The sequence below is a fragment of the Entelurus aequoreus genome, linkage group LG03 (assembly GCF_033978785.1).
Source record: "Entelurus aequoreus isolate RoL-2023_Sb linkage group LG03, RoL_Eaeq_v1.1, whole genome shotgun sequence".
Taxonomy (NCBI): Eukaryota; Metazoa; Chordata; class Actinopteri; order Syngnathiformes; family Syngnathidae; genus Entelurus; species Entelurus aequoreus.
The window spans coordinates 50,954,998-50,968,449 of NC_084733.1; the positions used below are offsets into that span (position 1 = coordinate 50,954,998).

Here is a 13,452-nt window from a genome sequence, read left to right on the forward strand (position 1 = left end):
AAATCACCAATAGTATTAATCTTTGAAGGCTTATTTGAGTTACAGTATTCTCATTTTTCTTCAATAAGAAAATGAAATGGAGGAATTACAAATATAAATTTTAAGTCAACAGTTCCAGATGTTTGACAAACTTTCTTACATACAACTGTGTGTAAATGAAGTGTTGATAAGACTCTTGATGGAGAGACTGGTCACAGCATCATAGCCACTTGCAATTTCTATTGAGGTGATAACAATACTCAATGTTGACGGACACTGTCAAAAGGTATATGAGTAATGGTAATTATAATAGTACCGTATTTTTCGGCGTATAAGTTGCACCGGCCGAAAATGCATAATAAAGAAGGGAAAAAACATATTTAAGTCGCACTGGAGTATAAGTCGCATGTTTTGGGGAAATGTATTTGAAAAAACCCAACACCAAGAATATACATTTGAAAGGCAATTTAAAATAAATAAAGAATAGTGAACAACAAGCTGAATAAGTGTACGTTATATGACGCATAAATAACCAACTGAGAACGTGCCTGGTATGTTAACGTAACATATTATGGTAAGAGTCATTCAAATAACTATAACATATAGAACATGCTATACGTTTACCAAACAATCTGTCACTCCTAATCGCTAAATCCGATGAAATCTTATACGTCTAGTCTCTTACGTGAATGAGCGAAATAATATTATTTGATATTTTACGGTATTGTGTTAATAATTTCACACATAAGTCGCTCCTGAGTATAAGTCGCACCCCTGGCCAAACTATGAAAAAAACTGCGACTTATACTCCGAAAAATACGGTATATACTGTAAGGGTGTCCTGACACTTTTTTTAAATTTCCCATAAGATACAGATTTTGGAGCCTTGAGTATTGGCTAGTACCGATATTAATCTAATACAATCCAAGCAGGAATCATATTTCGTTATTTTTTGGTGTGGAATGTAAGAAAAGGCTTGATCAAGTGAAATTACTCAAAGCGAGAACAATGGTAAGTAAGAAATACACTAACCTATTTATGAATAACCGTCTGGGATGTTTTTAAGTTGAAGTGGAGTACTAATTGTTTTGGCAGCACTAAGTGGCCACAAAAATTTGTGAAGTAGAGCTGATGATGCAGTAAGTTGAAGGATGCGGACACGTTAGTTCCAGGATAATACACGTCTGCCTTGGAGAATGTATTGTATGTGTAAATAACATGCAACTATAATTATTTTATGCTTGTTTATATTGACAAATGTCTGTTATAGACTGCAATATTGTTCAATTTAGAACACTTATTATGTATGCCTAGCTTGTGTGCGATTGTGTGCTTAGCTGTTGTGTAGCTTAGCTTTACACAGGCAAACTGCTTGTATCGAGGTGCTTATGTCAGAGATTTTAGATGCAAGACGATATAATCCGATATTTGTTATTTTGCGGCGTGGCGGGGTTGGGAGAGTGGCCGTGCCAGCAACCTGAGGGTTCCTGGTTCAATCCCCACCTTCTACCAACCTTGTTGTGTCCTTGAGCAAGGCACTTTACCCTTGCTCCTGATGGGTAGTGGCTAGGGCCTTGCATGGCAGCTCCCGCCATCAGTGTGTGAATGTGTGTGTGAATGTGGAAATAGTGTCAAAACGCTTTGAGTACCTTTAAGGTAGAAAAGCGCTGTACAAGTATAACCCATTTACCATTTAAAACCCATAATGCAGCGATATCTGATTATCGGGATTGGGATACCCCAAATAGTATAGATTATTTCGAGCAAGCAAAGGTGGTTCCCTTCACTTGGTGTCTTCAAATTTGTTTTTAAATAATATTAGACAAAAATCAAGGTGTAGTACTAGAGTCAGCAGAGTTGGTAGATAGCTTTTACAATACATAAATAATGAAATAAATGAATGAACGAGTAAGAGATGACAGAAAGATTGTTGGGTAATTAGTAGGTACATAATGTGTAATAACATCTTCATTAATGATAAAAAAAATTAGGTGTAAACAGCATGTACAGTAGTTAAATGTACTTAAATATTGAATATACTTGGCATAGTCTTGTATGATAAACAGATAAAATTGGTAATACATAATAAATAATTCCTTATTAAAAAAAATACAATTTGGGAATACTATAGCAGACATCGTGGTTCATCTTTTTTTCTTCCTTATAACTTGTCAACTCTATGTGTGTATTACAGTGTGTATGACTGTGTGGGTTCCCTCCGGGTGCTTCGGCTTCCTCCCACCTCCAAAGACATGCACCTGGGGATAGGTTGATTGGCAACACTAAATTGGTCCTGGTATGTGAATGTGAGTGTGAATGTTGTCTGTCTATCTGTGTTGGCCCTGGGATGAGGTGGCGACCTGTCCAGGGTGTACGCCGCCTTCTGCCTGTGTGCAGCTGGGATAGGCTCCAGCACACCCCGCGACCCCGTAAGGGACAAGCGGTAAAAAATGGATGGATGGATAGATTGCAGTAATGGAAAACTACATACTGAGCTGTTTGTAATATATTGTTAATCTTGCTCAGCTTCTACAAAATATTTCAGTGCTGTGCCATTAATATCTTCATGAAGTAAGAATTTGTTCTTGTATTGTATCCCATTAGTTTGCGGGTTGGTGTGTGGGTAAATGAGTATTTCTTTGGGTACTGTAGTCAATGTTAACACTGACCAGATGATGTCACTGGGAGCAGGTGCGTAGCTGATGCCCCACTGGTGAGACTGGACAACAGTGGTGATGCTGGACTGCTGGGGTTGGCGGCGACAGCGCACTCGACCGTAGTCCTTCACAATTCTTGACACACAACAAGAACTTCTGCAATAAAGCTTTACAGTATCATCTCAAAGCAAATATACAGAATGGCTTCCTGGTGTCATTTTGACTCACACAGCAGTCATCCTCTCATCGCGGAAGGTCACAAAGGCGATGCCCAGCCTCTTCATGGAGATGCGGTTCTTCTCAGCATTGAACTCATCCGTCCACTTCTCCTCTAACTCACTGTAGTATTGTTCTGCATCCACCTGCCAAAAAAGTAAAGTACTAGCTGCACCTTTAACTAACAGAGGGGACACGATACACTACAAACGAGCTGCAGCGCCACCCGGTGGATATCTCTAGTTAGTGCACCACAAACAAGCAGCCTTTACCTTTTCAAATCCACACATGTCACAGCAGAATATCTGTGTACAAGGGTGAGTCTTGATCATAATCTTTCCATCCTTTTGGGATTTTGTGGCAAAATACAGCCGGCCTTTCATAGCCTTGCGCCTGTAAAACCCAGCAATCATAAGTGTTAAAGATTTGGATAGGATATAGTAAATGTAAAGCTTATCTTTACCTCTCTAAGTCCAGTCTTATCAGTTTGTTGACATCAAAGCAGAAGCGGATATCAGTGACGGTGCAGCTGGGATAGGCCTCACTAGTCAACAAAGAAGGAAAAGGAGAATTATCCATCCATCCATCCAATTTTCTACCGCTTACAGGGTCACAGGGGGTGCTGGAGCCTATCCCAGCTGCACACGGGCGGAAGGCAGGTTACACCCAGGACAAGTCGCCACCTCATCGCAGGGCCAACACAGATAGATAAACAACATTCACACTCACATTCATTGCAATTGTGAAAAGTTGTAAAGTACATCAGACTTATCAACGTACTGAAAGTGTTTTGTAATCAATCCTGGGTCTGAGATTTCTCGAGGTATGGACGTGATCATCAGTGTTCTTGCTACCTGAAATACAAAATACAAATAATTTGAGACTTTTGCATTAGGAACATTTTTTGTCTTCCTATTTTGGCTTTGATTCATTATTAGTTTTCTAATTTTGATCCTGCTTGATGGTCCATGTTTTTACAATGTCACTTACTTGCCTTATTTAATAATGTACGAACTCCAATATAAGAAGACTCCTCTTTATCAAGGACTGTTTTTAGAAATATTTTTGAATGACAAAACTAAAGTGAAAAAAAAAGACAGAATGTTTTTTTTTTTTTAAGCGTATTTAGTATCAGTGAAATAATAGCTGATAACTTATGTGACTCACACGAGTCTCTGTATCACAATTCCATTTTTTTTCATCTGGTGTGCGAGTGATAGGAAGACAAGCTCTGACTTGCCTGGGGAGAAACCAATACTCCAACAAAAATAAGACTTGCTGGTTTTTTTAAAACTTTTTTCAAGGGAAAACAAGACCATATTATATTCAGGTCCATATGTTAGGGCTATTCAACTAAATTGTTCTGATAACAGAACACTAAGGACATTCCTATTTTGAGAACTTCCTATTTTGAGAACTATCATTCTCTGTAGTGTACATTTGTTTTTTGGTCTATTTCTTTTGTCAGAATTTCACATTTTACATTTCACACTGATATGCACTGCAGTGGACGCCAGCTTTTAGGTTAAAATGTCAAGGCAAGGATCTGCAAATGTGTTTACACAGGTCCAAGTTCCTTTATATAACAGGAGCGATCTAGCCTTTTCAGCATTTTTGATTTGCTGCAAAGTTTTGAACTGAACTGAGGGGCTGGTCTGGTAGATTTGTGGGGCACCAGTTAATTTAAAAGGAAACCCCTCTAGACATTTTTAGTGAAAATCAAGAAAATGCGTGGGCTGTACATTTTAAGGGACTATAGACTCGGTTGATATCATCAACATCCCACTATACTATAGCTTACTAATTTAGGCCTCGTCATCCCTAGTGGGACATAAGGCCAGTCAGTATAGTACGTCTCTCCTCCTGGCCATTGCGGACAAGGTGTTGTGTGTGACCCAAGTGGGACTTAGATCTTTCAGTTCGGAGGCAAAGGTTCTACGCCGTGTGGTCTTCGGGCCTTTCGGGTTTCTGCCTTCCCGTCGGTGTCCATCCGAAGGTAGTCTTGGGTATCCGCTGTTGGTCCATCTCATGCGTATCTGATCTCATTTACCAAGCTTCTGCTACTGGATATTTTTGTATATTCAAGCAATCACTACTTGGTTGTATGAGCAGGACTGGCATGACAAAATAATGTGACTGAACATTTAGTAAGTGCTACGCCATGAAATCATTGCTGATCATGTGTATATCTTCCTGAGAACCAGAATCCTCTGTAGTGGACAAAGTCTATTTCTTTAGTCAGATTTACACATTTTGGAGATTCCTTGTATGCAAAACACAAATGTCCACTACAAAGGACACTTTTACTTGGGCGGGTAAACATTTATTTTGGAGCCATCTCAAACAAGTTTTGACTTTTGTTCATAGAAAAGTGTTAATATCACGCAGCATTCCAATGTCTGACAATATATGAATGCCTGACTCTCAGCATTCCTACAGGAATTACTCAAGTGATGGGTGACTGACCTTCTCATCTTCTCGGTACTGCAGCCGTATCGAGTGGTGAGCCATACATAGGAATGTGATGAGGAAGTAGACTAATGCAAATATGGCGTGCAGCCACAGGAAGCTGTCCCTGTGCGGCCGAAAAAACACCAACAGTCTTGACTATCCATTTTATGGCTTACATAACATTGGATGTCAAGCGAGCTGTGTTGGACTTACTGTGCGCTAACATTAGCCAGTGTTGTTCTTCCAAAGTTCTCAGGACTGTCTCCTGTAAAAATAATAAAACATGACAGAGGGAAACATTTTTTAATTGGACATAAAGGAAACCTCCTCATTTGAGTGAGGCCACTTTTACTATTTTTAAGAACCTTTGGTGAGAAACCCCAGCTTCTCTGTGACATTTCACACAACGTTTAAACATCGCTCACACTTACGCCTGACTCTTAATTTGGGCAGCCTTTGTTTGCTGTTGCTATGGCAGCGTGTCAAATACTGTTTATTTAATGACTAGGGTGGCACACTGTAAGATGACAGTCAACAGTAATAAAGTGGTTCTGTGGACCGCCCAGCTCTGTCCGGACCCCAAAATGGACACGGCCCTCCATCCTAATATAGAATGGCTTGCTCAACACTTCCAATTAAATAAACACACAACTGCCAAAATGTGTTTCTACTGCTATTTAGCAACTTGGGTTCCTAACCTTTTGGAGCCTGCATAACAAATACATTTCAATTACTACAGTTCCAAAGTTGCTTATTGTTTGACCAATGGCATGCTATAGAGCAGGGATTCGGTGGGAACTGCTGGGTTGTGTTGATGAGAACTAAAGTCGTTAATTTCTTATTTGTGCATTATATAGGGGTGTCAAACTAATTTTCATCATGGGCCACTTCGCACTTAACGGGCCACTTAAAACTGCAAAACCATGTAAATGTATAATCGCCACATGATGTTAATACACAATTGCCCCTTTCATTTGATTATTATCATATTGTATGCCAACAAACTGATGGAGACATTGCTTTCCAATCACAAATCAAGGTGACAAGCAGCTATTAAAGTTCAGCAATTGTATATTATATATTTAATTAAAAAAACATTACAAATGCTTCGAACAGCTTTTTGAATTAATGAAGAAGTGCAGTTGCACGCGGTACAATTTCTTTTTACAATGCCTTATTGACACACTATCAGTTTTTGATGCCGCATAAAATAATGTGGACTTCAGTTTGACATCTGTAAATTAGAATTATTATGTAAAAGTTATCCAGCTTCAGGGGTTCAATTAGGACAAATAGACCAATTAAAGGTTAAGGAAGTTTTTGCAGATAATTTTTTGATTAACTCGAGGAGCAGTATTTTACATTAATCTTTTTGCCGTTTTTTTAGATTACAAGGCACATTTAAAATCCTTTCATTCTCTCAAAATTCCACAGTGCGCCTTATAACCCAGTGCGCCTAATGTATGTATTAATTCTGGTTGTGCTTACTGACCTTAAACCAATTTTATATGGTACATGGTGTAATACATATATTTGTAATGATAAGTATGACCAGTAGATGGCAGTCACATATAAGAGATGTGTGGACTGCAGATTGACGCCTGTTCAATAAATGACGCTAGCTAGTGCCGGTAAGCAAGCAAGACCAAAACTTTGACGTTTCATTGAGAATATATAACATTATACATGGCGCTCAAAAATCTGTCAAAATGTTTAGTATAACTTTGGTAAACCACTTGATGGATAATCAGAGCATTACAGCTAACATAGTCCGATGTACTGTGCTTCAACTTATGTATTAATATGGTGTTTGTATAAGAACCCCAAAATGGCACCAATTAGGACACATATCTGCCGACTTCCACCCACCTCCAAAGACATGCACCTGGGGGTAGGTTGATTGGCAACACTAAATTGACCCTAGTGTGTGAATGTGAGTGTGAATGTTGTCTATCTGTGTTGGCCCTGTGATGAGGTGGCGACTTTTCCAGGGTGTACCCCGCCTTCCGCCCGAATGCTGAGATAGGCTCTAGCACCCCCCGCGACCCCAAAAGGGACAAGCGGTAGAAAATGGATGGATGGATGGATCTGCTGTTTTGTTTCGCCCTATTATGCAAAACCAAATTTCCTTACCTATTGGTACCTGTTGTTGTGTATCTGTGATCTGCATAAGTCCGGAAAATTTGCGTATGTCCGCCATTGTAGTCCGCGCCTTAGTCAATTATCTCCTTCTTTTTCTCTATCTTCTTACATCCTTCACGGTTGCCATTTCTAATACAAAGTAAGTGTATAGTTCAGACTTAATCTGTCGGTGGGTTCGTTAGGGAAGCGCTAAAAACTACAACAAGAGATGATAGGGAGAAGATGCTATCAAAGTGGAGCCACGTAAATAAAACCGCCCACAAAATGGCGCATCCTGAAGAGACAGTCAAAAAGTGGCTTGAAGATGGTCTATAAATCATAATCCATGCAACATTTTGACCAAAAAACAGCATTACATGTTACGTAGACTACAAGGAAATGTTTTTAAAAAAATTTAAAATCATATTCAAACCCCTTTAATGCGCCTTATAATCCGGTGCGCCTTTTGTATGAAAATAGACCCCAACAGACCTTATGGTTGGAAAAAATACAGAAACTATTTTTCATATTTTATGAGATACTTTACTAAATTTTGGCATTATAACAGCTCTAAACTATAATCATCAAAATGATTAAGAAATACATCTTTGAAATATTTCCCTTAATCTGCAGTGAGGACCAATTTGGTTAATATGAGTAAAAACATTTTTGTTTTTACCCAAATCTGTGAAGTTTTCTATCTGCCTCTGATGTTTGAAACAGAATATGACGACCAAAAAACTGATACGTCAGTTTTAGATCCACAGCATTTGGATGAATTGGCTTTTTATTTAGAGCAGCAGGGATATGCAATGCTTTACAATTAAACTAATTGAGATTGTTGCACTTGACAACATTTTAAATTGAACATAAATAAATGGTTGAAGGATCATCCGGTTTGTAGTCAGTAGTTCTATATAATGTGTAACGTATATCTATTAGACCGTGATCTTTCTGCTGTTATTGTTGAGGTGATTTTTTTCATTTGTATTTTATATTTTATTCGTAAATGTATTTTTAACCTGCTGTCACTTTGACATTGCTCAGGGACAATATATGAAACTCAGCTTGTAGCTATATCTGGTCTGTGCAATAAATGTATTTTGCAATTTACCTATCAAATAAAAAAGAAATTAATTTCAAGAAATACCCAAGAGATTCCCGGAAAGGTTGATAGGCAGGATCACGGCCAGTGACAGCAGGCACACCACGGTCATGAGCAGTATGATATGGCGCTGAAAGGACAGGTATGTAACGGAGTCAATGCCGCACTTGCTACGGATCTCCTCGTCTCTGCAGAAAGAAAGCAACAACTGTGACAGCTGTGGCGCCATTTGAAGAAAGTCCTTAACAAATGAAAGGTTGCAAACGATGAAAAGATGCGCCAAATGACAATTAGCTTTTAATAATACATAATTGAATACAGAGCTGGTCTACTCCCACTCGACCTCATAATAATAAAGTGGTGCCACCACTACTTTGGTGTCAGGGGTTGTGGTGACCGGACAGGAAGTTGAGTAATGTAAAATAGAATATAAAAAGAAGGGCAAGAATAGGGATAGAGGTGCACGCTGGTCTCACAGCAGCCCACACACATGAAAAACTTGCAGGGTGGCTTTACACTTTTCCCAGGGATCCCAGAGTTGGCCACTGGCACGAGAGCTAAAAACAGGCAGCCAAACCCCACCATAACACTATGGAAACCAATGGACACCGGGGAAATAGCTTTTTACAGCCCTGAATCTGTTATGTCAGTCAGAGTCCAGCAAAGTGCAAATATTCAGTGGGGAACCACGGCACCAGTGGTTGCGTGAGGCCAGACGTGTTTGTTTTCCCTTGTAAATGAGAGAGAACATGACTTTAGGTTTTAGGGTGACATCAGCTTTGAGGACTGAGGGCTTGTACAAAGATGGAGGAAAGGACAAAACGGATTTCAAAGGTTAACTTACTTCATATGGAAAAGAGATTTCAGCCATGAGCAAAAACCCTGTAACATATAAAAGCACAAAGCAGTTTAAACAATACTTACTGTTTGCTATACTTTTATTCATTTGTTGCGGCCTCATAAACACAATATAATAGGACCGTCATGACAACTCTGTACAGCAGATGGCTTTGTAACTCTTTTTGGGTCACACAACTCATATGTACCTCCTCCTGATCTACTGTAATAAAGGTTTGCGTGCATTATGACAAGCGTCTTTTTGTGTCGTTCTTGTCAGTTCCAGGTCCTAAATTGCTGTCAAAGTGTCCTAACTTGCCAGATTGTATTCTCAGCCATCTATTTTCCAGGTGAGAGGCATTATTTATGATCTACATTAAACTTACAGGGAGCAGGAAAGCGAGGAAAGAGCAGACCGCTCGATGATGTAAACACAAGGACACACGGTAGCGATCACGGCGCCGCTATAAATAATTTGTGTGCGCTAGCGCCTATAAGAACAATATCACTAATACTTGGTTAATATTCAAATCACAAAATGTAAACAGAGTATTGTTGGCACTTTTTGAATGGTTATTTATTTGATTTTGTAAACTGACGTTTATTTACATTTATTCGAAAGTTAGAATGCATTAAAAAAAAAAAAATCCATCTGTCGTCATGTCTTTCATAATGATTGTGAATGATAGGCAACATTTCCAAAAAAGTGCAGTTCCTCTTTAAGTTAGCAAAATAAGGAGCGCAGTCCATTTAGCGTGTCTGTCTTAATGAATATGCAGAATATACCTGTATGTTGATCATCAGAACGGCCACGATACTGGGAGGAGAAGATGCGAACATAATTATTCAGACCACGCAATGTGATTTATCCAGGCTGAAACTGCCCGCTGGCGCTATTTTGCATCTTTATGCAGCATGTCTGAAAAGTATGTGAAAATTGACGCAGTTACACACGGCTGTCTGTGAGAGAGGTGTTCAGAGAATTCTCCGTCCATATGTGTGTGTCTACTTAATATATATAGACTGTCAAAAATACACATATTAGGGCTTAAGGGGCTGATTAAAACAAATTCAATTGATGCATTTTGGTGTCTGCTGGCGTTTTTTTGATGATGTTTGTTTTTTCATCTATAAGAAATATTCTTAACATATCTCCTACATGAAAAAAAAATGCAAGATGCATTTGCTTGTGTCTGAAACATTCCAGGGCAAGCTCGCAGTTAGTGCCATGAGCGCACTTTCAACGCGGTAAAAAAAGTGTGGTCCGTTGTAGATGCACAGCAGGACTGCATCTAAAATTCCCATAAAAAATAGTCCCTGTCTGCTGTAGGGGTTAGTGCGTGTGCCTCACAATAAGAAGGTCCTAGGTTTGATCCCCGGGCTCGGGGTCTTTCTGTGTGGTTTGCATGTTCTCCCTGTGACTGCATGGGTTTCCTCCGGGTACTCCGGCGTCCTCCCACCTCCAAAGACATGCACCTGGGGATAGGTTGATTGGCAACACTAATTTGGCCCTAGTGTGTGAATGTGAGTGTGAAAGTGTGATGATGTGGCGACTTGTCCAGGGTGTACCCTGTCTTCTGCCCGAACGCAGCTGGGATAGGCTCCAGCACCCCTGCGACCCCGAGATGGACAAGTGGTAGAAAATGGATGGATGGATGGGTGTCTGCTGCATGTTTCAAAAAGTAGTAAATGCCACAAGAGCATAGTAACATGAATGTGCAGTAAATGGGTGTGTCCGTGGTGAAAGCTGTGTATTACATGAAAGAATATCATTTAAATAAGGCTGTCTGCACCAGTTACCAATTGCTCACTCAGCCCTGGTAGATTACACGCAACATGCTCACCAATAGTACACGCAATTTTATCGTTTGAAAACGCTGTTTGCCGCGTGGTATTTGGATCTTAGTAGATCAGGCTCTTAGTCTGTCAGAGAATAAGAAGACATAACAGGTGCAAGGATCAGTGTTGTTACAACTTAGTGGCGACATTTCTTGATTATTCAGACCTCCCGAGATTTCCATTTTCATAAAAGTGACTAGCTACAAATAGTGACATTGTCTGGTCTTGTTGTACACTTTTGGGGACTTGGGAGATGTACTGTATCGCAGCAGGTACATGTGTAATGGTCACTATGCAAATTATGTAAATTAGATGACAACAAATTTACCACTTACAACTGAGATTTCAGTCCTGTGGGAAACAGCGATACTGCATTTTTTACATGTACAAATGATATCAAGGCCACAAGGTGATAGTTGCTCATGAAAATTTTACCACACTGTCAAAACTCACCATGTCCTTTGTCTCTGAGTCCGAAGGGCTGGACTCCGAAGGAGACTTCTCTTTCTCACTTGGTTCTCCATAGAACAGAGATGTAAGGCTAAAATGTACAGACAACAACAAAAAAAAAAATCAAAAGCAGACACGTCATTCCCGAGGTTTGAATACAAATATACAGTAAATTCCCTTTCCTATTCAAGCCATTGTAGGTATTTCTCTGTAGGCACCCTAAAATAGGCAACATAACTATTTCAAATAGTCCTGAAATAGACGGCGAATGCTGAAAGTTGCTACTGGATGAATACTCGATTAAAAAAAAATCAAATGAGGGGAATCTATCTCAGCATACTGTATCATAGCAATCCCTGGACCATGAAAGTGTGAAGCTAATTGGATAAAGTAATGGACTATGAGCGTCATAGAAAATTATATTTAAACAATCTGACCCAATTGGCTCCTTCCCCTTGTAAAAATGTTTTCGGTAACTTCAACAAACAATGACTGAAAACACTGCAATCTGTATGCTGGACCTGTAAGTGGTGTTATCATGAATGTCTTATGTTTGTATGGACGAATAAGTTTGGGGTATACATGAGATCAGTAATGCCACTAAAGTGATACCTCAACTTAAGAGTGTTTTAAAATAAGAGCTATCTCTCAACTAATTGTTATGCTTTAAATTGCAAGCAAAAATTTGGGCTACCAACATCCACATACCAAATGTCACAATAAACCCTGTAAGATTCGGCCAAAAAATCTGGGGCCTCATATATTAAGACTTGGGTAGATTTCCTACTAAAAAAATATATACTCAAAAATTCAGATTGACAGTATTAAAACGTGTGCACGCATCAATTCACGCACATATCTTTTGTACATCCCAATCAATGTGGAATTGAGCACACATAATGGAGTGGCTGGCCACTCCCTGTCCACGTCCCCGTTAGAATACGCAAATAATATTTAAATCAACCATGCACCTTAAATCTCACACTCTGCACAACCAGAAAACCCAAAGATAATGAGCAAAACAGCGAAAATAGAAGGAATTCACCAACAAGAAGTTGGAGGTGCTTCTTGCTGAAGTGAGGCTCACAACAAAATATACTCTAGCAGGCTGTCCTGTGGTGTTCCCAGCGAACGAAAGAGGATTGAGTGGGATAAAGTGTGCGAGGCTGTCAATGCTGTGGAGTCAGAGAACCGCACGCAGAAACAAATAAGAAATAAGTGGTACTACATCAGGAAGAATGTGAATAAGAAGATGGGTGATGTCACGTCTGTGTTGATCATGTTTTTGTTTGGCCATGTGCTGTTTGTTTTTTGGACGCTTTTTAGTTCCTGGTTTCACTCTCTTGTTTTGTCACCATAGCAACCATTAGTTTTCACCTGTCATGTCACGCACCTGTTTCACGTTTTGAGTCACGCACCTGTTTTCACTAATCATGTCACTATTATTTAAGCCCATTGTCTCCAGGAAGTCAGCCTGGTGACATCACACTCTCTACACACCCTTATGATCCATGCTGCTCTTTTTCATGCCCTTTTCTCGTCCAAGTAAGTTTTCTTTATTCATGCCATAGTTTGCAAGTTTTGTCTTATGTCCATAGTTCTGCCTTTGTGCGAGTTTTTGTTTTTATAGCCAAGTTTTGTACTTCCGCCCTTGTGCGCGCCTTTTGTTCATTCCTTTTTTGAGTCTATTATTAAATCATGTATTTAACTTCACGCCATGTCCGGTCCAAATCATTTGCACCACGGGAGAACAAACCACGCCATAGTCCAAGTCCTGACAGGTGAGGCCAAAACAGA

The 13,452-nt window shown here is 39.6% G+C and overlaps 1 protein-coding gene across 5 annotated transcripts in view; it reads right to left on the reverse strand.

Annotated features, from left to right (window-relative positions):
* tmem63c (transmembrane protein 63C) overlaps positions 1-13,452 on the reverse strand; it is a 94,520-nt gene that overhangs the window by 14,002 nt on the left and 67,066 nt on the right. For all 5 annotated transcript variants that reach the window (XM_062042118.1, XM_062042114.1, XM_062042113.1 and 2 more), the window contains exons 4-13: positions 11,659-11,746; positions 9,374-9,411; positions 8,575-8,717; positions 5,517-5,568; positions 5,319-5,427; positions 3,633-3,706; positions 3,316-3,396; positions 3,125-3,245; positions 2,865-2,998; positions 2,649-2,771 (exon numbers count right to left, since the gene is read on the reverse strand). In XM_062042118.1, coding sequence (XP_061898102.1) covers positions 2,649-2,771; positions 2,865-2,998; positions 3,125-3,245; positions 3,316-3,396; positions 3,633-3,706; positions 5,319-5,427; positions 5,517-5,568; positions 8,575-8,717; positions 9,374-9,411; positions 11,659-11,746 — 963 coding nt within the window. The remainder of the gene's footprint in view (positions 1-2,648; positions 2,772-2,864; positions 2,999-3,124; positions 3,246-3,315; positions 3,397-3,632; positions 3,707-5,318; positions 5,428-5,516; positions 5,569-8,574; positions 8,718-9,373; positions 9,412-11,658; positions 11,747-13,452) is intronic.